The sequence below is a fragment of the Dinoponera quadriceps genome, unplaced genomic scaffold (genome assembly GCF_001313825.1).
Source record: "Dinoponera quadriceps isolate SergipeBrazil2010 unplaced genomic scaffold, ASM131382v1 scaffold628, whole genome shotgun sequence".
Classification (NCBI taxonomy): domain Eukaryota; kingdom Metazoa; phylum Arthropoda; class Insecta; order Hymenoptera; family Formicidae; genus Dinoponera; species Dinoponera quadriceps.
Window position 1 is genome coordinate 125,039 of NW_014554836.1, and position 27,807 is coordinate 152,845.

A 27,807-nucleotide genomic window follows, 5' to 3' on the forward strand; every position below is an offset into this window, starting at 1 on the left:
ATGAATTTTCATCACAACGTGGTTCAGTGCCTCCGTTTCTCTTTACACAAACAAAACTTTCTTCATTACTCATTTCTCCGTTGTAACGCGTTCGCACGGGAAATGTCTACTTCGTCAGTCTACCCTTGACAGGTCCCATACATTGTTGGTTCCATTTTCTAATAAGGTGCTTTCGCTCTCTGCATCGCCCACCCCCGTCACAATGCGTTGACAGTTTCTTCATTTCGTGCCTCTAGTCATTTCGAACAAATATCTCGAATTTTTTGTTGACGTTGGTATAAGATTCAAATAATATTTGAATAATTCGAAACAATACGGCTTTGAATATTGTCAAACGCAGGTGGGAAATTTTTATAGTGCGAAAATTCCATGCAACAGTGTGTGCAATATATAAGAAGTCGGCCGGTAATACAGACGATTCTTCATTACGTCCGTCTAAGCGGTGACATTACGAGAACGCGAGGCAATTTACGCGCTCGCAGTAATCTAACACGACGGGCTGAAACAATTAATCTCCGGGATAGTAGTAGCCGCGGATTTGAAACTCGGGCTATCGCGTTCGACGTATCGCGCTGTGAGGGGACAGAGTGGAATTGGTTGGTCAGAACCACAGACTCTACCTAGGTCCTCCACGTGTCTCTCAAATTATGACGCACTCGCATCTGAGAACGCAGTCACCGCGACGATAGAACAATGTTGTCGCAAAAGATATCGTCGAAATTTCTCTATGTATGAATTTTAATTCTCGTCGAACACCGCGATTTTTCCTCTCCCTCTAGAGCTCATCTTTCGTCAATTTATATTCCATCAAGACAATCGAGTCACGGTTGTAATTAGCAAAGTGAAGTTTTGAGTGCGAGCCTCACTCGAAACGCCGACCGCAATCTCGCAGGGCTTAACCGCGAAATTATGCGATTTAGCTCGCTTGTATCCATAATTTACACAACGCGCGCGAGCGCATCGTCGACGATCATCGTCGTCGACGCGTAAACGTCGTAATCTACGCTACCTCGCGAGACTTAAACGAACCGTATAAATAATATACGTTGGAGTATTCCAGCTACTCTGGAAAATATCCCATCGGTGATATAAAATCGTTCGAAAATTACGATTTATTAAAACGGATATTCTTATTTCAGAAATATTCGTCGAATGTCTCCATTGATCCTAGATCTAACGCTAGATATCTCATTCACGCAATTATTCGCTGTTATTTCACTTCGGATATTCTGCTGTAACGTTGTGCTCCTCTCTTGAATGGGAAACATCATGGTTTTTACTATATCTAATTGTTCTACCTCATTATACTGCTTTATAGTCAGATCCTCAGACATTTTTTACCAAAAAAGTTCACTTTTTACATTATTATCTATGTAAAAGATCGCATGTTTATAATTCTCTCTAACATGTGAGTGAGTAAACGAACGCGCCAGTAGTCATGCTCAAACGGCTCCCTCCTGGTCGGTCGCGCAAGTAGATACAGACACGTTGCGGTCTGACATGACCGCGCGCAGCGTTCGTGAAGAAATACGTTTATTATCAAAGTCATATTACTTATATTGAAAAAGTTCATCCAATTCTAACGATATATTAAAATACAAGTTACACAAAGAGATGTGTTCACCGAGATTTGTATCAATTCTTTCTGTATATATGACTCGGTAAAAGACTTAAAACCTAAACTGGACGTTGCTTATGATGATTAATTGATTCATACGACTATGAATAAATCAGTTAATATATAAGTGAGAAATATATTAATTCACACGAATGATATATTAATTGCGTGCGTTATGCTTGTAACGCCGGCAAATTATGTAACCAGTTAATCGGAGTTTGCACTCGAGCGTAAACTCACGCGTGTAATCGAAAATCGTTGCTCCTGGGCCCGAGCTTAATTCCTTGCCTCCCGTCTCGTTAAATGATTAACTCGGAATCGATCGAGGTCGGAGCGACGGATATATCAGGTCGACCTGATTGGATCTGATCAGAAAACTGGCTGACACTTAACGTGCGCGAGAATTAGTGAGGCTCGAAGCGAAAATGTCATGTCTAATGAATGCTGGGGAAATCGCGGTGGAGTGGAGTGCTCTCCACTCTAGTGTAAAGAGAAGTTCCGTTAATAGTACGTGCGTTAATAAAGTAGAAGCAACTTAATATCGTCTTTCATATAGTGAAATATCTGAAATTGTCAATTGGCAATGAGAGAAATATCAAATAGTTAACAAATAAATAGAGAGTTTGATTTTGGATTGCGATAAATTTGAATGGGTTGAACCCGTCGTTGCGCTCACCCATACATACGGACGGTGAATTTCCGAGCGGACGATAACAAATCGTGGCACGAAATTTCCGAATTCCGGTATTCGCCGACAACGACCCCAATTGCCGGTTTGCCGCCGTGTGGTCGAACATGTTTTGTTCAAATCGTCCGAATCGGCGATGAATATAGCCGGAAATACCGAAATTGTCGGACGGTAGTATCGCACCGCGAGAAAATCTCGTCAGACAATACGGAATTTTAAGTTAATCGTCGGGTACATCTGTCGAGTACGCCGAATGCGCTAATCGTGTTTTTATCCTCAACGTTTTACAACGCAATATGGACTTGGCATCATGTTATTTTAATTCTTAATCCCGCATTAGTCCAGTTTCACGAAAGTACAGTTATTTAATAAAATGAAGTACAACACATTTTTTAAAGCAAAAAGTGATGCAAATTGTAAGCAGCATAAATACGTTCTGATACAAAACAGAGTTAAAAAAAATATGATCTTTTATTTTAGTTCTAATATGAAGGGAAGGGGTATAGAAGATCGTGTATTCAAAAAGACACGCCATTTAACATGCTCAACAACCTAGTGAAAAAATAATCCGTTTATCTCAAATACTCTTCGAAATAAAAGGCAAAAATCATATTTCCAACGCGTGCAACGGGATTACGTTTTGCTTACAACATGCATTGCGTTTCAGAATTTTAACACTTAATCGGTGACAAGAGAGCATGTCGTAATGAGCATGTCGAAATCGTTCACCAATTGAATTAACTCCCACGTCAGATAAATGAACAAACGATATTAATCACGATCAGCGATATTAATGAAAATTTATCCTTTTCTTTAGACGCAAATTATTTACGGGGCTTGTCGTCGGAAAGCAATAAATGCATTCTTCTAGCTCCGATTAGAACTATTAACGTATCATATCGACGCAATGTGCAGCACATAGGGAATTCGTTGGCAACTTGCGAGTTGCGGACGGACGAAGGTATGCACATATGCATATGTATGAGCCAATTAACGGTTGAACGAGTAATAACGTACTTCCCGATTCGGATGATTGTGTTATTTTCCGCTTGAGCTCACGTAGGTTACAATTCGTTTGACGAGTGTAAGACTTTGATCTTCTATGGAAAAGTGTGTGTGTGTTTATCTTAGCTAATTTGAAATAAGCATTGAATTAGAAAAGCGATATGTAAGGAATACAAATGATCCAAGTTATACGAGTTGCAAGAGAATGAATCTGCGTTGCGAACTTGTCGCTTTCTAAATGCTTCTTTGAAGATTTACCGGATTTGTTTAATAATCATTCGATACTACTCTCCTCTAACCAATGAACAGTCGACGAAGCAATTTCTCTAATTTCTCGTATCTGTTTTTCGATCGATACTTTTTACTTTATTCTTAGCCCAGACGTTCGTATAAAAGCAGCGAATCACTTCGTGCAATTTCGAATATTTATGTAGAGATGAAAATACCAAACCATAAATAGCTCCCAATGCAGGAGTAGCAAATATGTACTTTTTGTTTCTAAACGGCACTGTGCAGAAAAAATCGATAAGCCGTCCAGATAGAAATAAATCCTTATGTAATTGAAGAGTTTACTAAATATACCCATATTCTTTTGAAAACATTTTCTTTTTGTAACGTATGTATATTACAAAGGTGTGGCAAATTTCGAAGAGTGTAATTATTTGTATAGTATTGATCGAAAATATCGATCCAGTTTTTTTCTCCTCATTCTAAACTATAATGTTTATATATGAAAAATATAAATTTAAAAAATGAGTGATATAGATTCATGGATAAGGTGGAAGATTACCGAGTTCATCTCGAGACATTACTCCAGCGGAATGAAGCCAGAGAGCAATTTACTTCCTTCTCCCGGAACGCTCTAAAAAATGCTCGTCGAAAACTATTCCCAGGTCTCGGTAATTCGTGGAGTTTGCTTGCCTAGCGAATATATTCCGGGGATTATATCAACCGCAAATTCTGGGCACGTAACAGCCGTACAGACGAGAAAAACCTACCTTGCCCGATACATACGCATCTTGAATTTGTGGAAAATTTTCGGACTATGAAAAGCGTGGATTCGCGTATCAGATATTTACTCCATGATGAAGAATTTGTTCGAGAAGGTACATTAAAGGCGTATTTTCAGCACCGCTACTTGTTATTCCAAAGAAAATAAATAGCGTGTGGAAAATATTGAATAAAAACTTTCGAATGACGATTTTTATCTTATTATTACTCTAGCAAATTCTCGATATTAGTATTTTGGACACTTATCGGCAGTGTGTCAGTTCGCGGCGAATAAAAACATGATTTAATATAATAAGTATAAAATTTATTTTATTATATTATCTCACTGATAATAGATATGATAATCCAAGAACAGCCTACAAACAAGAATTATTGAAAGATTTTTAAATACGCGCCCGTAACATGTATGTGATACAGATAACCGTATTCACGATTTTCATTATTTAATTATCCACTTTTTTATATTTTCTTTAACTCTAGAAAGCAATTTCTCCGTGTAGATGTCGTCATATTGAAACCACCCCCACAGAATTTCACACTGGATACTAATACACCCGGAAGGATCGGCTCGTAGGAAGATTTCGCGTCATCTCTCTCTTTCATCTTTTGGAACTTCCTTTTTTGAGCGTGGTACTTCTTTTTTAATTCGCACATTTCATTAGCCATTTTCGTCATGTCACCTTTGTACTCTCCCACTTGCGTCTCGTACATGTTTAACTCAGCGACGAGACACTACGCGAAAAACAGATGTTTGCAACCTCGTAACAGTAGTTATATATAAAAACAAGTTAGCTTAGGTATGCGGGATAATAAGTATAACACAAAGAATAAAACGTCTTCTTTGAAAACTGTTCAACTTTAACTTTTCTATTTCTCACTTTCAGCTTTTCTCCTCTTTTGCGCAAGGCACTTCGAACTTCATCCACACTCGCCACCGCCTGCGGATCCCGTTGCTTCGACAAGACACCGCGAAGGTTCATGTATAATTTTTCAACGTCTTTTATCTTCTTCTCCTTATCGATTATATTGTCGGACATTTTTAAAATGCGTTTCTGTAGAATCTGTACTTTCTTGACGAGCTCAAAAGTAGTGGGATCCGTGCCCTGGTGCAAAAAAGAAATATCATTTTATTCTGTTATATCTTGGTTGGTTTCACGTCTAAATTTGGCTGTTATCAAATTACATAATCTGCCTCGTAAGCTTCCCTCACCTCGAGCTTTCGCCATCTGTGTACATTTAACGGCGTTTGAACCTCCTCTTCGAGTGCGGTGACTTTGAGCCTCTCCTTCGCCAGGTCACGATTAAGATAAAAAACTTCTTGTCGTAAGTCGCTAACGTTGACGATATTTTTGGTAAGGAGGACTTTTTCCACCCTCAGCCTCTTCACCTCGCATTTCAGCAATCTGATATCTTGCAATTTCTGGTTATACTGCGTTTCGCCCCGTTGAAGTGTGGTATTTAGAACCTAATCGTAAATACAATAAGTATTGGTGACGCTCATTCACTCGACAAGCAATTTTATCGCTTTGATTTGGTGGAAATCGGTTTAGAATTTGAGAAAAAAATAGATCTTCGTAACGTACACTTGAAAGTGTAACTGTTGTGAAAAATAGCATGCAGGAAGAGAAACGGTCGGTGATATAAACAACATTCCCCCGATGAGCATTTGTGCGCCAACGAACCTTGATTCTGCCGTACTGAAGGCTCAGCTCATCGTTTCTGCGAACCAATTGCGTACCGAGAATATCACGTTCATTCATCACGTTGTCTATGTCTTTCTGTCGGCGTCCGATGATCACGTGCGCCTGTTGAACTTCCCACCTGAGATACTTTTCTTCGCGCTTCATCTTCTCGATTTCGCGTCGCAAAGTCGACAACTCCATGCGGCAAGATCGTAAATCGACCTTGAGGTCCTCCTTCTCCTTTTCTATTCTCCCTAGAACTGGAAGACAAATGATTTTCTGAGCAGCGATCATTCTATGCCCCTGATAACGAAGCTCCGACGAGCTGTACTGATAAATGATGATTTTTTGCTGTTTTGACTCATCGAATTCGCAATTCGCAAAAAGTGGCACGCGATTTGAAAGATTATCTTCATGTTTTTCATCTCCAACGTTAATGTTCCTCAAATACGAGTAAGCATAAAAACAGAAGAAATTTTTTTTTTTATTTGACAGAAAATTCGATATTTTAAATCGCTTACTGAATTCTTGCTTAACGAGATTGGACTCTTTCGTGGCTATATCCTCCTTCAGCTGTTCAACCTGCTGGCTCGTTATCTTTAACTTTCTCCGCAAATCCTTTACTTCTTCCTGCGTCTCTGTTAGGTTCTTTCTGTATAAATTTCGCTCCGCGCGGATGACCTCGAATAAGCTTTGCTGTTGACGGTACTTTATCCCGGCCTCCGCCAAACTTTTCTTACAATCGGAAATCTCTGTTTGCTTCAGCCTGACTTCGTTTAAGTGACCCTCTATCTGTCAACATGTCGTAAATTAAACGATCGTTCACATCGCTTCTACCATCGGATTATTCGTCCGCAATCAGCTGTGGCTGCAAATCGATGTACTGTTTACTAAAACAGCTGTTGTCTAAATTGAAAATTACTTCCATTAGGGCGATAGAGATTATTTTATTCAAAGTAAATCTTGTCGATACTTATTACTGAATATGTACTTCTTGTTATTTTACAATTGTCACTTGTATTGTTATTATTGCCGTTATTTTCCTATAAAATGTTATTTAAATCATTATTATGAGTGAACGATAACGTATTGTCACTTCAATTCAGTGTCTCCTCGAATCAATTTTTTCGATTTCAACAATCATTCGCTGCAAGATGAGGATTCTTCTTGCTCTCCCTTAATGGACCTGTTACAAGATTTATATTTCGCGTTTCTCGATTTCTCTACGGTCATTCCGCGTATTATCTCGCAGTTTCCTTAAATCGCACAATTTTATTTCTCCCACTAACTCACAAGAGTACGGAAGGAGCTCTCTCTGAGTTCTCCAGATTGTAAAATTTTCTTGATAAGAATATCAAATGTAGCCTGGCAAATTATTCAGATTCTCTTGAGATTAACTGATTTCTCTTCAACAATCGGAAAAATTCTACAGGATATTTCGTTTTGATTCACAACGAGAATCAACGTTACGTTCCACGTGTTTATTCTTCCAACGCGTGGCAACTGTCGCGAGTAAAGAAAGAAATGCGGCAAAAATGATATTAACGGTATTAATTGGAGAGGATATCGATCGATATAATGTGGAATAAAGTGGAAAAGAAAATATATAAAACGGAAGAGGTTTCGTTCACCTGTCGCTCTAATTCTTGCGCCGTTAAATTGCACTTGTCCCTTTCTTTCTCCACCACCTCCAACTGTTTCTTCACTTCGTAGGAACTCTGCGTCAACGTATCGAGCTCGCGCTCAATCTTTCGTTTCGCATGTTCGCTCAGTAGTAGCTCGCGATTCATTCGTTTGATTCGATCCAGAGCGGTTTCTTTACCGCGCGCGAGGGTATTTTTTTCCCTCAGTAATGCCTCGACGCGTTGCCGCTCATCCATGAACTCCTTACGGCAGGTACGCGCTTTGTGTTCTATGTTCTTCACATCGGTCACCGCTTGCCGTAAGTCCTGCTCCAACCTGGACCGCTCGCCATCGGCCTTCAGCAATCGCTTTTCAGCGATGTCCTTTTCAAACTTGCATTTGGTGCTGTCTTCCCGCGTTCTGAAATATTCTTTTATATGACGCACGCAAAACGAGGGAATAACTCCCTTCTCTTCTTTGATTACTTGTTAAGATCATATTTAATACTCTTCAACAGCTTCTCCCTGTCGGTAAGCTCCTCTTCCAGTTTTTCTATCTCGACGTTTGCATTATCGAGATCCGTTTGGAGATTCATTCTCTTTAGCATTAGCTTGCCGATCTCCTTCTGCATTTTCTCGCCCGCTGTTCTGTGTTCCTTCAGCAGGCTTTCGAGCCTCATCGCGTTATTCGCACTAGCTTCGATGGACGCGTTCGCAGCCTACGGGTTAGTTATTACTTGTTAACACTACTCTTAGGGAATATTAATTACGATTTTATGACATCAACTCCAACGTATGAATGAATTATATTTAAGTCACTTACCTGTCATTATTTTTCGGTCGGCTGCTTTATCTGTTTTGCTTTAAAGCCCCATCCTTACCTCAAGTTCGTCCTTCTTCACGGTTATTTCTTCCTGAAGTTGTCGCACCTCCATTTCCGCCCTCTCCCTGCCCCGTTTTTCTCGCGAGATCTCGTTCAGTTGCATATCAAGGGTTTCCTGCATTTCGTTCATCCGATGATCGGTTGCGCTGCCTTTTCTCTCAAGCTCCTCCGTATATGCCGACACGTTCTTTAGACGCTGCCGCATGGCCTCCATCTCACCCACGAGTCGATCCCGCTCCTTTAACAGAACCTCCTTCTGCTTGCTAATGGCAACGCTGCAATTTTAGTGAGTAAAACTCACCGTTAGATATTCGTAACGTAAGCATGAATTCGCCGCGCCGCTCCCTTTCCCAGCGTCGTTAAGAGGAGCTGCATTAAACGCGATTGAGAAATTACACAAATTATTCCATCATTAAATAAATAGGCTTCCCATCATATATCGAGTACTCGACTTGATGAACTTACTTATACCGCATTTTTTCTATGTTCTCTTCTGTTTTTTCAGAATAAAAATAATTGGAGGAGAAATCAAAGATCCGGTATCTTCCAGCGCTCATTTTCACTGACAAATTTTCTATTTTGAGACCCAATTATTTTAAACAAAACTCACTCCTTCTCGGCGGCCAGCTGTTTGTCCTTCTGCTCGATTTCTTGACCGAGTTTGACAATGTTTAATCGCAAATTCTCAATGACTTCCTGTGCGTTTTGCTCGCGTGAGTGCGCCGCGTCGGCTAGTTTTGTCGTATTCACGACTTCTTGTTTCAGTCTAGCTATTTCATCCTCATGGGCCTCTACCGTCTTCTTCAGCTCATACATCTTGTACGTGTTATTTGTGATTTCATCCTGGAATAATAATCCTCGTTTATATATAGACAGACTCTGCTTTCAGTTAAATCTCTTCCTTCCTGTGTGATCTTTAAAGAAACTGTAAGTTATCTCTTTCTCTGCGGTATCATACTTTCCTTTACTTCATATCCTGTAAAGCTCTTCGAGCAAGGCGCATCGTAGCTTTAAAATTTACCTTCAGCGATGTACACTGCTCCGACAGTTCCTTTTCATTTCTATGAGCTTTGTATAAAGACTCGTAGAGTCTCGCATACTCGGATTCGTAAGCAGCTAACGCCTCGTTAGTTTTCATTTCGCTCGTTATCTGAACAAACCAGACCAGATACAAAGGCCTTAAATATATTATATTTCATCGAAACTGTCGGGAATTTGCAGTACGCAAATTATCATTATATTCGTATAGTATCGACTTAAAGTAATATGAAAGAAGAATTAAAGGTATAATATCGTATAAGAGAGTAGAGTCCATCAATCGATCCAACAGTCGCGTATAAATGGCAAATTATCACACCAAAAAGTTTTCTCGATGATGACAAGAGCTGACATTAAAGTAGAAAAGCATTCTCTGATGTTCACTTCCGCGAACAAAGACCCTTACCCTTGCGTAATCCTTCTCTAAGTTGCAAAATGTGCTGCTTGCCGAACTGCCTTCCGAGGACGGCTGACTGCTTTCGCTTCCGTCATCCTGAAAGCATCGTTTCGTTACCGTGACAGAATATTTAGGGGACATGTGTGTCCTCGATCATCACCTATCCGCACTGCAGACGGTCGATTATATTTATTACATGTAAGATGAAACGTCAAAATGTGTTATAAAGTGTGCTCTTAAAATTCTTTCGTTCTTTGTAGAAATTTAGAATTTTGTAGAACTTTTTGCGGCAATTTAAGATAATTTTCTTCTTTTTAAACGAAGTAAATGAGGCCGCCTCGTGTTATATCGAAACAATTTTCCGTTGGTTGTCACGGTTATTTGCGAAAATAACTTTGAATTTTGAAAACTTTCCGATACATTGTTTGAAGTCGAGCGGGTAGGTTAAGTGATAGACGTGCTAATTAATTCTACTTTAACATCATCCTGCTGCCACATGGTCGATCGTTCTTCTTCCCGTTTCGCCTATTCCTGTTGGTCGGTATTACGTACTATTATAACCGCGCTGTGATGGTGACATTACCCTTGTGCCATGGAAAAACGTCTGCTGACTATGGAATAGCGCGATGTGTAAGAAAAATGAAAATCAATTTTAGTAATTTGACAGCGACTATATTAATGATCTATTAACAGCTATTAAATTTTTATCAAGCTTTATATATTTAAGTAGTGAACTTACATATAATATTACCATGGATCGCAGCGATATTTTCTTGTGGAAATTAATTTGAAAAAAGGATGAATATTTTTTTTGCATACTATACCTTGCGATACAAATAATTACCTATGAAGTTTCTAAAACGGCTACGACATTCGAACAATTTCACCATTTAATATATTTTAAATAATACATAAATTTACTTACACCATCCAAATCGGCATTCATTTCCATTTCCATCATGGTGTAACGAAATTAAAACTTCTTGACTAACGCGAGTGAATCTTATGGTATTTTAATCCGTAAACAATCACAACGCAAGAGAGATGTTAACTTATCGAAATGGCAATCACTATATTTATGATTGAAAGACTAGAAGCGTTTCAATATTGATTGATAATCTGTAAATTCCGTAGTACTCTTATGGCAACGTGTTAACTAGAATGTAACGGGTGGAGGAATGCTTCTGATGGAGGAGAGAACCGTGATATTTGTTGATTTGTCACCGTGACAACAAAGACGTTCTCATATCTACCATATCGAAGAGATCGATCGAGCTTTCTTAGAGTTTCCAACATATGGCTTCTTAAATACACACACGACATAATTTAAACACTTTGAATAACAAACTTTATTTACATTCGTGTTTTAATACATCCATTATCGAAATCACGATGCATTCGAATATTGGCAAGTGCACACTCATGATCCAATATTGCAAATAGCTCGTCGTTAACGTAAACGCACACACACGCATAAACGCACACAACATACACCAGTCAAAATCACACTCGTCCACAAGTATCTTCACACCTCGCTGCTTGTCTAAAATCATTGACTTTAACAAATTATACGTTAATTTTTCGGTTTTCAGTCGTAAGTAATTTTAACGTAGGTATAAACACCATTATCAATGATAATTAACCGACTATTCGGTATGGAACCTATCGAACACGAGGTATACACTTAGGAAAATAATACAAAAATAATTCTGAGGTACTTTTGTCGCCGCATTCGTCGGAATTTCTTAATTAATTGGCAGACCTAATAATCTCTTCGATGTGTCGAATGGACCAAAATCATCACATCACCGTCGTTATTTTATAAATAATAAAGTCGAAGAAGAGGTTAATAAATAAAATATCATTTCTTTCCGCAACTTTTTTGTAAGAAAATTATTACTTATTATTTTTCTTTTATTTAGAAAAGAAATTAAAAAGTCTGTTTGTTTAAAAAAATGAAGGAAAAGAAAATTGTGTTGTGCAACGCAAATGATCTTTGGTCCACTATATGTTTATTGTTCCGAATTTTCCACTATTGTTCTCTTCCCCACTCTCTCTCATTCCTCTTTTTCGCTTATGTACAGTATGTAATATATCCACAGGCTAACCTGCTAACATTAGGCACAGGGGAAATCCTGATTACCATGAGTGATAACGCACGCGTGTGAACTAGGGAGATGAAATGCTCGTCTCTCGTGCTAGTTTTGCGGATTTTAGCCAGTGAAAAGTTGCCTTCCTCCTCAAATTGAAAGCACGATATTCTAGCAAGGCATCGATTACGTGTAAAAAATAACTCTCCTTCTAAGCGTTTATATACTTTAAGAGTTTTAATTCTCTCTACTCAAGTTGCGATGTCCTTAAGGAAATAAGTTTCTTTCTTTTTTATATTAATTTTATCTGTCTATTACGAACGGCCTTATTTACTCTTCCACGGACACTATATAACAGTTTTCATTACAATTTATTTTTTGCAAATTATTAACTCATTCTTTTTCCCCAAAGAGTGGAAAATCTTACTTATAGTTTACAATACACACGCGATTATAATATACAACGATTTCCACAAATTCTCCAATCTATTCGTCGTTTCTTAGGGAACATTATTACATACATTACACAACGTCCATATGAAAATCGGTTATCTACTTATCTATAGTGATGTAAATACAAGTCTAAAGTCGCTCGAATTAATTGATGTTAATTGAATCTTGATGTATATTGATTGATGCACATCGGAATTCAATTAACCATCGCCTTTTTATCAGCATTGACCACGGCGAACCTATAAATTCACACGCCGCCAAATCCAAAATACAATGCAGCTATATTAATAAGTATAAAACTAGTAACGTTAATAAATTAACAATACGTGGTTAAAAAGGAAGATAGGGAAATCTATTATACGGAATTTTTTTTTAAATCGATTACGGCTTGAAATGATAACAAATAAACGATCTGTGCATTGAAACAGTCTTTTTTTCCTTTCTTTTTTCTCTAGTTAAAATGTACCGAGCGGCATATACACCTTAACGCTTATTTACTTAGGATATTTCCTACGATAATAAAACATGTATGACGACTGATCGTGTGAATACTGCGCGCTCTTTTATTTTTACAAACACCTTCCAATGTATGCCCAACGATAGGAACCAAATTCGTGTGTCGTAAGAAGGAGGAAACTTATTGTCATTAAATTTGGCACAGGAGCTAATTGTATGTGCTAACGCACCTGTGTGTGTGTGTGTGTTTCGAAATACCAGAGCAGGCAGTAGTAGCTTAAAAAAACTATCGCGCGGCAATAGTTACTCCACCGCTCATAAATATTGATTTATCTATACGTATTTTTATATTTCTTAAAGACGAGACGAAGGTTCGAGGCGAATATTTATGAGCGATAGTGAGTGCCGTGACGTGATCGTGTGCTTGCTTATTGAACTTTCGTTTTTTACACATTATCGCATTCGTTTGAAAGTGTATATTTACATTAGTGGACACATATATCATGCGTGGATACATACTATAGATTTAAGAGCGATGCGAAACTTTTCAGCTTCTCTTCTTTACGGAAGCCTTATCGGTACCTTTTATGAAAAAATATCTATCGACAATCGGCTCAAACTTACGGACTACACGCAAGTGTGTGGAATAAATTTTTTCTTATTAAGATTAAAGAGAAATCTAGATATTTTTAAGTGAAAAAAATCTTCACAACAAAACAACATTGATGTAATGTCGCTTACTGCTACTCTCATATTCCTCCATATTAATTCAAATATTAATGAGAGCAAAATATTGATTTTATTTTATTTATCGGAGCGAAGATGCTCTTTTTAATATATATGTGCGATCAGCGCTCTTCGGCAACTCTAAACAGTAATATATCGTAAGAGCTTATATGAAATGAATGAAATAAAAAAATATCATTGTTATTACTACAAATATATCGAAAACTCAATGATGCATTAATCTTACTTTTATCTTATGTTCAGGAATAGAGTTATTTTATGAATAACACGGGAAGAAAAGAAGTTTTATTACTTCCAACTAAACTCCAAGATAAATCGCTTTACAATAAGATATTCTGCATTTATAATTCAAAAAACTCTAATAATTCTCTAATTGAAGAACAAATTGTTCACCAAGACAAACAATTTTAAAAACTAAATTTATAATGATAATTAATCTTCACACTAATAATATAAGTAGAGGAAGAATATTAGTAATAACGTAAAGATACTCTTGATATGCAAATTATTGTCCTCTGTACAATTGTTTAATTAAAACACGAAGACAAGATCCTTTTATGAAATAAAATTCGAACGATTTGTAAGTAATTGTAAGATCTATACAAATCGCATTGTTACATATATTCGACTAACACCTTCTCAAACTATAATCTAATTACAATGTGTAAAAATATGAGCGATTAGCGCCGATATTTATGTATAATTTTATATTTTAAGTGCACGCGAATGTACAAACAATGAGAGCGAAGTAATGATCTAACGATTCCTCTTCGATTCCTCTCATTATCGCACACATATGCCTTTAAGGTTTCTTTTTTTTTACAAACTAATATATTGAAGAAACCGAATGCCATCAAATTTTCCAATACATATTATATACTATGGAAAAAAAAAAAATGGAGAAAAGGAGCAATCACTCGAGATAATTCGCTTAATTTTTTTGAATAATCGAATAATGCCTTGACTTACGAAGCCAAGAGATTTTTCATTACGTTTTTCTTCAATATCGAAGGAATATATTACATAATTACACAATTCCATCTGTTTCGCCAAGAGAACTTTAATGCGTCAATCCTATGATAAAAACAGTGATTTTATTAAACGGCCATCAGATTTTCACGCGAGTACGTCCATCGAAAGTAAATATAATGAAACAGAGAGATATACTAGGTTGTCCAGAAATTTGGATTCGATCTAATAAACAAATGCAAAGATGAATAAAAGAAAGAAGAGGAGGAGGAGAGAAAATTTTTTTCTATCTTTCCTCGATTATCGATAACGATATCACGATAATTGCGCAAAAAATTTGCCACCTTATCCACGAATAAAGAAAAGCAACTTTTTCTTTTTGCAAAAATTTAGATAATATGAAAAGGAGAATGGAAGAAATCCATCGAAGGAAAAGATTTCCTGACAACCCGTAAGAAAATGCATGAGAAAAAAGTGAAATCAAATAGGAAGTCAAAGGCAGAAAGCGGCAAGCACGTTCAGCTGGCGGGAGTGACTTGAGAAACAGTGAACGGCGTCACTTGGTACAAGAAACATCTGTTGCACACTCTGACGGGTTTCGTATGTCCATAACGAGGTAACGGTACATTGTTGCTGCTACAACGGCCGCAGAACACTTTGCCACAGTTTCGGCAGTGGTGCCTGCGTCGCACCACCGTGAATCCTGCTTGGCAGGCCATACATCTCGGCGCATCGTTGTCCGGCACCCAAGCGGGTGCTCTTTCCACGCACTCCTCTCCTCTTTCGGTGACGGGAGAAACTGTAAACGATGGTGATATATGGGCCGTTTGTTTTTTTGCTTAAACTTACTCGCTAAATGTAAGAATATACTGATATTGAATTCGTACGACACGCATATTTCCTGAAAGAGAAACTTGGTAAGTTAATTTGCGTACTTCGGTCATGCGTCAAAATGGATTCTTCCATATCTTCCTCGAATTCTGGCATCGATTCTTGTTGCCGATCGTGATTATCTCCCGTTTCCATCGCCTCGCTTAACGTATTATCCGTCGTAGACTGATCCGCTGAATTCTCGCGATCCTTCGATTCCGCGTCTTCAATGATTTGACTACTGTTCATAAGAAAAACGCATTTTAAGATGTTCCGCAGATCGGATGCAAAATTCGTTTGCAACTGATCCGCCACACCGGCTATACAGACGAAGAGACGGTGAACCAGATCTTCCGAGGACCTAGAGAAAAAAAAACGAAATTCTTATCGTTGTGCAATCTATCGAATCTTTTCTCTTCCGTCGAAATATAATGACGTTGTTCAACAGCGCGTGTGAAGTGTTCCTTACCGAAACTTGGCACGGATCTGATTCCTGTTTGCGATCTCGGCGGCCTGCATCGCTAGCGCAATCTCTTCATCGTCTTGACAATCGCTGTGAAACTCGCTAGTTTCTGAACTAGAATCGCCGCAACAGCTCGAGCAACTGGAGCTCGAAACCACGTCGGTGGTTTTATTGAAGTTGAGCGATTGATCGAAATTCTGCACACCGTTGACCAGTCTCACCGATCTCCGCGAATGATCGCCTCTCGCGGCAAACTCACGCCGAACGTTCGAACGTGCGGTCGAGGAAGTTTCCGTCACTAAGCCACTTTTATCCGTCCTCGGGCCCAACCCGTCGTTCATCATCAGATTATTATTCGAACTCGCATTCCCCAACTTCCTCTTTGTATGTGCGTTCACTCTCTCGTCCTTCCTCTTCATTTTAACGATCTGCTCGGACTTGGATCTTCTGTGGTCCAGCAACTTCTTGCTTCGCGGCGACGCGGAGCTTCGGTTCGCCTGCGTTCCGACGTTACAACAGCGTTGTCCGGGCGTGTTGCTACGCGGTGACTCGAAGTGGTGAAGTCTAGGACTCATATGCGGACTGTGACTTCCGAAGTTTGGCATCTGCCTGGTGTTTTGGCCGAGATGCAGGCTAGCGCCAAACCCAGCCAACCGAGACGGGTTCAAGCAACGATCCGTCGAGTTTGACCTGGAACCAGCCGTCGAAATCTTTTCGTTAAAATGATAGAAAATAACATTTGAAAAATGTCCGCTTTTCCTCTCAAATCTAATCTAATTTTCATCCGAATAGTACATATATTGATTTCACGCAATTAAACGGGAATTTTTACCTAGAACTTTCGGTACTCGTCGCTGACCGCAGATTCTTTTCCCCCTGATGTCTGCTATGATGAATTCTCTGCGCGGCACGATCCAGCTTATGCTGATGATGCCGCCGTCGCTGTCTCTCGTCTCTCGTTTTCCTCTTATCCTGCGCATACTTCTCAATCGTATCGCCTATCCTGTCGATATTCTGCGAAGTGGACGGGCAGTTTTCGCACTTGAGATCGCCCCAGAATTCTTTTCTGGAGCTCGACGCGTCGATGTTCAGATTGAGATTTTCCCAGTTCTCGGAGTAATTGATCTGAAAGGTGGAGGACTGATTGGCGTCGCAAAGCGCGAGGTGTCCGTTACCGTACGCCATGCCGATAAATTCTTCGTTAGTGCCGTCGAAGTTCGACGATATTCGTGGAATGTTCTTGCCGGTTGTCATCTCTTCGGCGTGCAACGCTTCAATGGAATGATCCAACGGCGCGCTCTTACTTCTCGTGCCGCATACGCATTTCTCCGAAACCCCGGAATTCGTTCTCTTAGTGGGCGAGCTCAGATTCGAGCACGAGTAACTGGTATTCTCCTGCGTGTCCTCTTCCTCGTCGGACACGCGTCTCTCTTCGTCATCCGGTTGGAAGGTCTTCTTTTCCTCCGGGCTCTTGTCGTACAAACTCGTGTTCTCGGACGAGATTACCGTGCATATTCCGGAGTCCGTTTGCTCCGAGATTTCGTTCTGGCACTCGCCAGCGACGTCCAACAGGAAGTTCGAAAGAGTCTTATTCGCTTCCGAGATGAGCTTCTTGGAGTCCATGTCGGGCAGAGAGTTCTGTATGTGCGCGGTCGCGCTGTCGCTCATGACGGAAGTGTTCTCGCGGGAGACCTGATTGAGCAGATACCGAGTGGTCTGCGGAATGTTGTTGGCGTCCTCCAACATCTGAGCTATGTTGGGGATGATGAAGTTTTCCTCGCTATCTCGCACGTTGCTCATCGCGTCTTGGACGGTATCACTATTTCCCGCTACGTCCAATCTGTCGCTGCCATCTACCATCGAGTCGAAGCTGTTGTTTTCGCATGTCGTCGAATTGCAGGGAAACTGTCTGTCGAATTTCGAATTCTCTTCGTCGCTCTGCGACGTTATATCATCTCTCAAGCATACGTTTAAGTCTTCGTGCCTACTTTCTGCATCCCTCCTCTCTTCCCTACGATCCTTCGCCCCCGGTCGATCGGACATTTTACCGCTTTCTTCGTCCAGCGACTGCACCGCATCGCTCGCCACCTCATCCATGTTGTTGCCCGCGTTTCTCGTCACAGTGTAAAAATCCACGATAAATTCTTTACAGTTCGGATAACCGGTATAAAAATTATGAACAAATTCCTCCAGGTCAGGTATATCCTGACATTTTGTCGACTGCGTAATCGAGCTTGATGGCTCTTCGTTCGAGCACAATAATTTCTCCAACATGTACAGCTCGCGATTGTTTAATGTCCACAATAGTTCTCTTATCTTAAGGAGAAGGGTCTGAAAAGTAAGTAGTCATTTTATTATCCAAATGCAAAGCAGCAAAAAGAAAAAGTGGTTTCTTCAGCGATAAATAGCTTGAAGATAAATAGCTTCTTACCCTGAACGGTCGAAACATCTCGCTTATAGTATCGGGCGAATTGAGGCACAACGGTCCTCCAGGCGGTGCTAAGAGTCCGGAGACAATGGCCAGACGAGGAATGGTGAACATTAAAGCTGGCTCGTAGTTATCCACGTCCGCTTGGTCCAACAGCCCACGTTCGAGTGCTCGTTGTAAAGTTTCCGAGAACAACACACATACAAGCTCCTGCTGTTCGTATTCCTTCGTCGATTTCACCGGCACCATGGCGCCGACATAGCATAGCTCAAAATCGGCGAAGAGTCGATCGAAAATCTTCAAGGACTCCACAAGCTTCTCCAGAGATGGCTCGAGTGGATTTTGCGTCTGAAAAAGATACTGTTAATACGTACAATTATTCACGAGATCGTGCCAAATCAAATCATTGATAGTCAATGCCCGTACTTTTAAGTTCATGTGGCCCTTGAGTGCATGTTCTCTCAATAGGTTCCTCACGATTTCCAGCGATTTAGTCAGAGCTTTCGCTAGCGGCCTCATGGCTGAACTTTCAGCTTCTCTGTTCATGATTGATGAACCAGCAGCTAGACATTCCGCACCGAACCACAGCTGTCCGGCCAGATTTTCCTGCATAACATCGTCAGGAAACTTTACCCGGAAATCCCGATTGGCTCTGCTCTCTGGGATCAAGTCGTCCATTATTTGATTGCAGATCGTCAACACCTTGTCCTGACAATGTCGCAACTGATTCACCAGCGACGTGCATCTCTCTGGTTCCTGGCGACCGTCGAAGGAGTCCAACTCGCAGGCGACCGCGTTCAACGACTCATCGGCATAAAAGAACTGAGCCAGCAAACTCGTGTCATCCCTCTACACGGAAAACATTTATTTATAAGATATTTGTGCATGAAAGAAAAGTATCTACAGAGATGAGTATTCATTTGAGAGAGAGAGAGAGAGAAATATTCCCCAATATTTTTACATTCTTTAGAAAATACTAATTGAATTATCAAGACGTCGAAATCTTTATTATTTTTATCATACCAAAATCTTTCATTAATATTGTTTCAATAATAATTCAACGATGATTAACATTGTTTCAATATTGGAGCGGTTAACTCAATAATGCTCGCGATAAGATTGCGTTCTCCTCGGTCCTTGAAAAGTGTGGTGACTTGAAAAGAATGGTGATTTTCCGCTGGTATATAAGTGCAAGTCGGGTAAGTCTGGGTACTCGCGGTATTTATAAACCAACGATAACACGATGAGGCACTCGTCTATCTGAACAATGACACTGTTCGCACCTACGTCATAATGAAAGGGGACGATCACGTCACAATTAAAGGGTAATGCGGTGATGATCGGACCCTTCATTCCTCTTGAATGGGCCTGTTACTGCCAATACAGACTCGAGAGTGAAGTCTTTTTAATCGAAACATCCAACTTTCATTCATCGACTTGACAATTGCTTTGTTCTATACGTAGAATATGACGAAGCAAGCTTGTATGGTTTAGCTGTCAAAAATAGTGGGGAAAATGAGTTTCGTTCTTGAAAAAGTAAGAAAGCAGTGAGTCAGCTTTGAAAAAAAGTGAGCGAAAAGTGAGTTTTCCAAATAATTTGTACGTTAAAAATTAGCTTGTTCGTCTAATTATACTGTTCCTCTAAGAGATTAAAAACGTTGGTCTTGTAGTAAAATTCAACGAAGAGCAAAATACTCATTTGGGAGAACAAAAATGTTACAAGATACATTAAATTTATTTTGCTCAATCTCTTGTAAATTTTTTAATACAATAACAGGAATTTCATTCAAAAACAGAAATCAGATTCTTCGTATTTTTTTCAAATATATTTAATGAAATGAAATAAGAAAAACATTATTTCAGTCCAGTTAAGTTACTGCTATTGCAATATATAAGAATGTTGAAATATCCTCGATCTTTTCCTTAAATAAAAATAAACTTTAGAAACAAAGATATTAAACTACGATATTTTCCGCTGAAATTAAAAGTTAGTCAACTTTTTAAAAATAATATTCATTAATATTCAATTAAGAAAAATACGTTCGTGACGATCTGTTTTCCTGCATTCGTTCGTTGATAACTCATGTTGGCTGTGTGGGCAAATACGAATTTTAGTTAGACAAACTTGGACAAATCGCAGTCAATTGATTCCATTACGTAATTTAAAGAAAACACAGTTATAAGTGTGCTCATTGTGCTCAGTGTGCGGTCATTGTCTGTTTTTCTAACAAACCTAATAGATGAAAAATCGTACTTTGTGGATATTGTGTTGTCGGAGTCATTATTACTTCTTGTTTTCTTTGTATTTTTTGCTCTGCCTAAAGAAGCCAGTTATTAAACATGATTTTTTGGGATTGAGTTTTTTTTACGAAGTTCAAAGTTACGAGAAAAATAAAAATAAGATGTCTCTAAATAAATGACGTGAAAAAACGAGTCGCTTCCATACCTGTCTTATCGATATTAAATAATAGAAAATAATTTTCGTAAAATACGAGTGTGTTGACAAGTAAACTGCTTAAAATTGTACCGCTTGAAATTGTATCGCTAGAAAACGAATTATTGAATCATATCTTATCGATGAATTATTAAATTAATCTTAACACAACATATCTCATCTACTTATTAATTTTTATTTTAATGTTGACTATTGAAAATTCCAATCGTATGTTTGGGGATTCCTTGGCATATTGTAATTTCAATAAACAGAAATATGTACCTAAAAAGAAGTTAAACTAATCGTGAGATCGCTCAACATGTATTATTCACGGATCATCGATTGTGCAAAGTTCAAACACGGATTTATTCTTGTCTTATCGATGGAGAGGTACATTCATTATCTTATAGAAAATATGTTTATAATAAGAAAGTAATGCACGTGGTAAATTTTATATGAGATTAATGGCTCGCGATATACATTTTAATATTAAATCGTGCGTAAAACACAAACGAAAACTTGAAATATCTTTTTTCTCGTGGGAACGATTCAACTCCTCAATATTCGACGCTACTGATATTTAAGTATAACGCGTTCTATTCGAAAGTATCGGACTTTGAGCCTGAAATCTTACTTTATAATAATAATATAGATGCTCAAATTGACTGATTGGTGCACGCGAATGTGTCTTTAATTAATTATACATACATAATGTTTTTTTCCAGAAATTTGCATTTTTTACTTTCTGTCAGATTTTTGACACACATTTCTAGCCTTATTCTATATTATGTACACGCACGTATAGTCTCCGGAGAGCCGCAATGCATCGTGTGAAATTTTCACCAAACAAGTGGCAACAGCGCGTGAAGAGTTCACAGAGAGTGATGACGCAGGAGGAAGGAAAGGAGGGAGAAAAAGAACAAGTGCACACGTTCGATTAGCGCAGTGTCGTGTGTGCGAAAAAAAAGAAGAAAAATCGGATTTTTGTCATTTATTTGCGATTAATCTTGTTATATATTATTACAAAGATATAAACATTCATATTTGGATCCAAGCTCTGACTGAAGAATTTGCTTTCAAACCGTCTTAAATCTATACTGTTGAAAAATCGAATCATATGCTTTTGAGATTAGAAAGAACTCTCCACATATCTGTATAATCATTACGCATCCTTAATTAAAAATATAAACTGACGATGTAAAAGTAAATTCTTCAATTAATATCTTATCCACTTTAGATTAAATTTTTCACCACATTAAGCGATTAAGGAACATAAGATTTGTGAGGATTATAATTTCGATTGGAACATTCTCGGTAAGAAATTTTCTTCTTGATAATTATTGAAATTAGGGATAATTTGCATTAAATGTTAGGTCCACAGTTTGAATTTGCAATACCGTGATATTATTCTCATCTTATAAAATTTGTCTATAGATCGAACCAACCTTCCCTAACCATCACCAATACCACCACCACCATCAGCACACAAGTAGTCATATAACCTTTTCCTTAAGAAAATATATTAGAAAATGTAGGAATTGTTTCATTTCACTATAAGATTTGAACTTTATATCCGAAATTTTATATAATATACTTTATCCGATAGACATCCTGTGAACGTCCTTAAAACATAAGGACATTCTTTAGAACGTCCTTTGGAGGTTTGTGCTGTATGGAATAAGACGGAAGAAGAGTGAAGAAAAAGAGCGAAAAGCACAGAAAAATAGAAAACTAAATTCAGTTTCAATAAATCTTCAACTCAAAATATAAGCGAGGAAAGAAATAATACTAGAATGCATAACTTTGGATTAACTTATATTTTTAGCACTTTGTAAAGAGAAGTTAGAGGGTCACAGAACGTACAAGAATAAAAGAGCGTTAAAAGCACAGTTTTTTTTTAGCAACCATGATTATTATTAATTTAGTATTCTGATGTTGGATCTATAACCTGTATTTGTGACAAATGAATGTGTAAGGTGGAAAAGGGTAATAGATAGATAGGCGAACCTAAATATCCTCATGATTAAGTGGAATCGAACGAGAAGAGCGTAAGCTAAACACACAGCAATGCGTGACGTATTATTCACCTTAGGTCTGTAAAACCATTTTCTGATGGACTCCATATCGCGAGACGGCAGCTGACGTCATCGATGGCGACGAAGCGTGTGTGCTGCACTGACGAAATCGTCGTCACTGTACTTTCCGCGATCGAAACACCACTCGCGTTGTCGACGATGACATGTCCTAAAGATTATCAAGCGACAAGTCTCCGGCCTGGACAGGCGATGATGATGACAACGACAAAGTGAAGATGAAGACAAGTGCGCGCGACGACGATGATGAGAGGTACGACGATGACGACAATGATGATGACGATCAACGGCGACGACGGTAGGACGCGATCTTACGTGTACCGCGCGGTACTCGAAAACTTGACGAGCATCGACAACAACCTGCGACTTGTCTGCTTGCGTTGCGTTGCTCGTTTCACTCGCGGAAACGCGTGTCGACCGAATCACGCGTTCGTAAAAGTGAGCTGACAAGCGCTCAAGTCAATCTGGAAAAACGCAGTCATTTAAAGCGCATGCGTACATTGAAGCAACGCGACAGTCTTGTCCGCCTAGATACACATACTTGCTACAGATTTCAGTAAAACACTGGTGTGTACAAACGGCTTCAAAATATTCTGTAAACGATTAAATTCAATTATTAATCAAACTCCCATGTACGTGAGTTCAAGTGATGTGCAAAGAACCGAAAAGAAGATCTGTTATTTTCGGAGCTGCACTTTTTCTGTACTTTTCTTTCCTTTTCCCTCTCTTCAAGTTTTTACATTTCAAGTTCAAAAGTGCAGCATAGTGTAGCTAAACAGGACAATCTCTAGGGAATGTAGGAATACAATGTTTTCATCCGCACTTTAAGAATACTTCATATTTTGACATCATGAACGTACGAAAGCACGCATGCTCCGGTATTTTATTAATATTATCACACATAAAATAAAAGAAACAATGATGATTCAATCTAGTATAACTTTAAAATCATGCGAATTCACGAAATAATCTCTTACGTGTTATTATACGCATGTGTAATCACTGTTTTAATTACTTAATCTGGCTTGATAAGCCATACAGTGTGACTTGTGTGTTGGACCAATTTTCGCACAATATCAACTAATATTAATTGCTAGTAATAACTGGTCTTATCATTGGCGCCAAGAACATGCTTGCCTGCCACATATATATTACCGCAGGTCAGTGCCTCATGAAGGGTTATATAAAGCATCCCGTCGGTTGACAAACCGAGTCACTTCTTCGGTAGAACCCTATACTGAAACACACTCCGAGCAACGAGAACGAAAATCCCGTTGTGTTAAGGTGTGTATATATTATGTTGCGTTTACAATTTAATGTAAAGCGCTGAAAAATTATTTTTATATCAATCAGTCATCGATCACTTATTTGGAAAACGGATAATGCTATTTTACAATCATATTATAAATATATTAATACATATTATATATTCCTTGCACTGAGAAAGAATCTATAATATAATGTTTTAACTGTTTATATTATTATTTTATATTGTTTATATAATATAATAATGCTTTCAATTTAATCTATATTCTACTTCGAATTAGAGAAATCTTTTTCTTTTTTCTTTTTTCAAGAAAAGTTTCCTTCTTTAGAGAAGGTTCTAACTTGTTGGAATTCTAATTTACTCACTGTAGTACACTGATCGTTGAACTTACGTGTGACGCGTTGAAAGTCTCTCTCTTACCGACCATTGATGTAACTGTGCAGTGGAGGAATTCTAGAATAAGACACAAAAATACGAGCATCCAAAAGTGCAGCGTGTATTAAAGATGGCGTGGCATTTGCAATTCTATTTTAAAGTTTAAGAGTAACAAAAGACATTTTTTGAGATTAAAAGAAAATAAATATAAAGTTTAAGATTGACAGGGAAAAGGGTAAAGAAAAAACGTTCTTTCCATCATTTTTACTGTCGGTACAGCATAAAAACACTACTCTTCGTGAAATTAAATTTTAAAGTAATTAAAAAAAAGGGGGAAAAATTACTCATTATATATGTAGTGAGTAAAAATAATATTAATACGTCTTCTTTGTAATAATTCTATATCAGAGATGGGAAATAATGCCACACCAAGAATTTCGTTTGTATTATATTCAGGTAGCACATATCCTGATAACACATTTTAAGATGTGCTCAGATATGCATTTTGGAGTACTCCCCAGGACATGCATGGCATAATTCTGAAGCATATTGTGCTAACTAGATTAGTCCTTTTCGTTTATATTAATACATTGTAAATCGAGGTTCTTTTTTGTAACAGTTTTGTTATGCGACGGTGTCTCAAAATATTGAGATGTACAAATACTTGATGTATCTGCTGTAGTTTCACTTTCTAAGAAAAAAAAAAACCAATTTTGTTTTTTTGCAAACAAAGTCATTTAACGGGATAATTCAGCCAGTCGCCGTTATTATAGATTCTTGTGCCGTGGGAAGTAATCATGTGTACCAATCGAGGTATCAATAGAGAAAATGATACATGATAGATTTATACGGGAAACGTAAAGACGGGACCAATCCAGTTGTAGAGCTAATGGATTACGAAACAAATTGGCCGTAAAATGGAAAATCCGCAATACACATTCGACGTTCATTCGTAATGTACACCGCAAAATAGATTATTTCCCTGCATTTTTTTAATCCCGTTTCATCAAACAGTGCGAGTACACATATTAATTCGCGCATTCTACAAAAGTTGCAAGAGCTAAGAGATGACTTATTCCATTCGAAACGATCTTATTCAATTAATTAATTTTTATTAATTTCAGGAAAACACCGCGATACGCTTCGCGTTAATCGATGAATTTATTAAATATAAATTAGCCTGCGTATGATATAACGAGACGTCTTTTTGCCTTAACTTAAATCCGAAGTATTATCTTTCTCATTTCGCTACAAATTAAATAGCGATTGATATTATTGGCACACTCGGTGCACCGCGTGTTTGTTAGCGTTCCAGCGGCAACTCGGAGACGAAGAGACGCTTCATCTCTATGCAACGGAGATGCCGGTCACGTCGCTTATCTGTTCGGACACTTAGTAGCACTTACCCTTATCTTAATGACTCGGAGGACGCTCGTAGCGTTAATGGTCCTCTTAAAATTAGCGCGCGGAACGCCGAGAGCATGCGCTCCAAATTTTCGAAAAACGTCATTCACTTTGTACAAATAATCTACGTGTTAACTGTGCATCCCTTGTCCTATTTTCCATAGCTATCGAACTGCAAATAATCGAATATAGCCGGCATGCAACTTGTAAGAATTTACCAGTTTGAAAAATTGGTCTTGTGTGCTTACGAATTTATTATCAATTTTCCGTATCTAGGATCTTTTGGAAAATATGGATTTGTACATATTTCTTTAACGTTAAATCGAACAATATTTTTGGTACATCGATCAAGTAACATATAAAAGCAATACAAATGTAGCTCAGAATAATATTTCCGCTATAAAAATATATCCTTTAAATGAAGACTAACGTCCTCTCTTTATATGTTTCGATAAATGTGTAGGCAAAATAACGTGCCATTATTTCAATGTATTTTTAATAAACAAATTAAAAAAGTAACTTTTTTTCTCATTTTCATGTTTTCATTCACCGTCGTATTTGCTTCTTGTAGATGGCCAATTACAGATGTATACTCGCCTTTCTCATCTTATTGTTGGTTATGAATGCCGTATTTTGCCAAACTTTCCAATATAGTCGCGGGTGGACTAACGGAAAAAGGTCGGAGTTTCCAAACTCCGCGGAGGTATCCAATTCAATCTCAGACGAGGGTTTCACCAGCAACGAGCTCAAAAAGCTGAAGATGTTGATGCATGGAAATGTCGATGAACAAGTAAAGTCTATCATTTATAGCAAAGTGATATCCGCGAATTATTTATTAAAATCTAATTAAATGTATTAGACAAATTATATAAATGCATTGGCGATAAATGTCGATTTAATATAATCTTGTTGATAATTCTGTTTATTATAGAAAGTTGCAACAGATTTTATGAGATATTTCAATAAATATTTTAATATCTTCTTTGCAGCCACTGTTGATTCATTGCGATTTCATGGATAAACTGAGAAAACTATTTCATTCGGATAATTATGCTCCTCAATTACATCGCGAAAAAGGACAAAATGATGATAACTACTGAAAGAAATACATTCGTCATGATAGTCGGCGCAAACTGATCCGTTTTATCGATGCAAACTATTCGGATCGTAGATTTAGTTATTTAATTATAGTCAGGTCAAAATAAATTATTACTGCCCCGTAATTTCTCAATGAAAATTTCTACCCTTAACTTATGCCAGGTAAACCGTATCACATTATATCACTTTTTTGAAGAAGAAATTCAAAAATGCTTAAACTGGACGGCATCGTTAATATAATTTAAATTATCTAGATCTTTCATGCTTAAAAATGTATTTGAATAAACTGTAACTAACGTCAGGCGATATGTGTATTATGAAAAAGTACAAAAATAAAAGCTATTTGGCTTTTGTTTGCAATAAATATTATTTTGGCTTGAATTTAATATCCCAACTTTCCCAACAATAAAATCATTAAGTTTGTTGTGAGTCGATCGAAAAAATCAATCATTAGCTTAATTTGAAATGTCAGTTAAAATTAAGAATGTGCTCTTATTTTATTCGAATAGTACGATTATATGTAATTCGTTCGAATCTATTCTCCGAACCCTATCGACAGAATACTGTCGCAGATACTGACTGGCTCCCAATATAAGGACGACAAATATTACGCACTACTTATAGATAAAAAATTGACCGAGGTCATGAGCAAGTTGCAAGCGAATGCCAGTCGAGGAACGATTTAATGCTCAGCAAATGGCGGTCTTGAGAAATTG

At 38.0% G+C, this 27,807-nt stretch overlaps 3 protein-coding genes across 5 annotated transcripts; 1 reads left to right on the forward strand and 2 right to left on the reverse strand.

Annotated features, from left to right (window-relative positions):
- Positions 1–4,781: 4,781 nt before the first annotated feature.
- LOC106742227 (cilia- and flagella-associated protein 58-like) lies at positions 4,782–11,832 on the reverse strand. The gene is made up of 12 exons (XM_014614972.1): positions 10,870–11,832; positions 9,954–10,040; positions 9,531–9,659; positions 9,120–9,352; positions 8,508–8,784; positions 8,113–8,345; positions 7,636–8,047; positions 6,526–6,796; positions 6,005–6,264; positions 5,533–5,787; positions 5,201–5,425; positions 4,782–5,054 (listed from the first exon to the last, which is right to left on the reverse strand). Exons 1-12 carry the CDS (start codon positions 10,903–10,905, stop codon positions 4,782–4,784), a joined length of 2,691 nt encoding a protein of 896 aa, XP_014470458.1. The 5' UTR covers positions 10,906–11,832.
- An 8-nt stretch (positions 11,833–11,840) lies between these two features.
- On the reverse strand, positions 11,841–23,028 carry LOC106742301 (lateral signaling target protein 2 homolog). Of its 2 annotated transcripts, none has more exons than XM_014615123.1 (7): positions 22,942–23,028; positions 18,847–19,269; positions 18,424–18,768; positions 16,825–18,323; positions 15,999–16,682; positions 15,595–15,890; positions 11,841–15,458 (listed from the first exon to the last, which is right to left on the reverse strand). In XM_014615123.1, exons 1-7 carry the CDS (start codon positions 22,975–22,977, stop codon positions 15,178–15,180), a joined length of 3,564 nt encoding a protein of 1,187 aa, XP_014470609.1. In that variant the 5' UTR covers positions 22,978–23,028; the 3' UTR covers positions 11,841–15,177. The 2 variants fall into 2 exon arrangements, with proteins under 2 accessions (XP_014470609.1, XP_014470608.1); XM_014615122.1 differs by having other exon boundaries at positions 18,424–18,780.
- Positions 23,029–23,119: 91 nt separating this feature from the next.
- On the forward strand, positions 23,120–27,408 carry LOC106742302 (pro-corazonin-like). Of its 2 annotated transcripts, none has more exons than XM_014615125.1 (4): positions 23,120–23,200; positions 24,108–24,231; positions 26,565–26,783; positions 26,983–27,408. In XM_014615125.1, the coding sequence occupies exons 1-4, from the start codon at positions 23,166–23,168 to the stop codon at positions 27,091–27,093; spliced, it is 489 nt and encodes a 162-aa protein (XP_014470611.1). In that variant the 5' UTR covers positions 23,120–23,165; the 3' UTR covers positions 27,094–27,408. The 2 variants fall into 2 exon arrangements, with proteins under 2 accessions (XP_014470611.1, XP_014470610.1); XM_014615124.1 differs by having other exon boundaries at positions 23,143–23,245.
- The last annotated feature ends 399 nt before the right edge of the window (positions 27,409–27,807 follow it).

Bases quoted from the DNA above. Each gene is read 5' to 3' on its own strand.
- LOC106742227 (XM_014614972.1), bottom strand. From the start codon at position 10,905: ATGATGGAAATGGAAATGAATGCCGATTTGGATGGT. The intron at 8,346-8,507 runs GTAAGGATGGGG...ACTAACCCGTAG, and splicing joins TGAAGAAGGACGAACTTGAG to GCTGCGAACGCGTCCATCGA. The intron at 5,426-5,532 runs GTGAGGGAAGCT...TTTTTGCACCAG, and splicing joins ACAGATGGCGAAAGCTCGAG to GGCACGGATCCCACTACTTT.
- LOC106742301 (XM_014615122.1), bottom strand. From the start codon at position 22,977: ATGGAGTCCATCAGAAAATGGTTTTACAGACCTAAG. The intron at 18,781-18,846 runs GTACGGGCATTG...ACGTATTAACAG, and splicing joins AGGGCCACATGAACTTAAAA to TATCTTTTTCAGACGCAAAA. The intron at 15,891-15,998 runs GTAAGGAACACT...TTTTTTCTCTAG, and splicing joins CAGATCCGTGCCAAGTTTCG to GTCCTCGGAAGATCTGGTTC.
- LOC106742302 (XM_014615124.1), top strand. From the start codon at position 23,166: ATGAAGACAAGTGCGCGCGACGACGATGATGAGAGGTACGACGATGAC. The intron at 23,246-24,107 runs GTAGGACGCGAT...ATATTACCGCAG, and splicing joins GACGATCAACGGCGACGACG to GTCAGTGCCTCATGAAGGGT. The intron at 26,784-26,982 runs GTAAAGTCTATC...TCTTCTTTGCAG, and splicing joins ATGGAAATGTCGATGAACAA to CCACTGTTGATTCATTGCGA.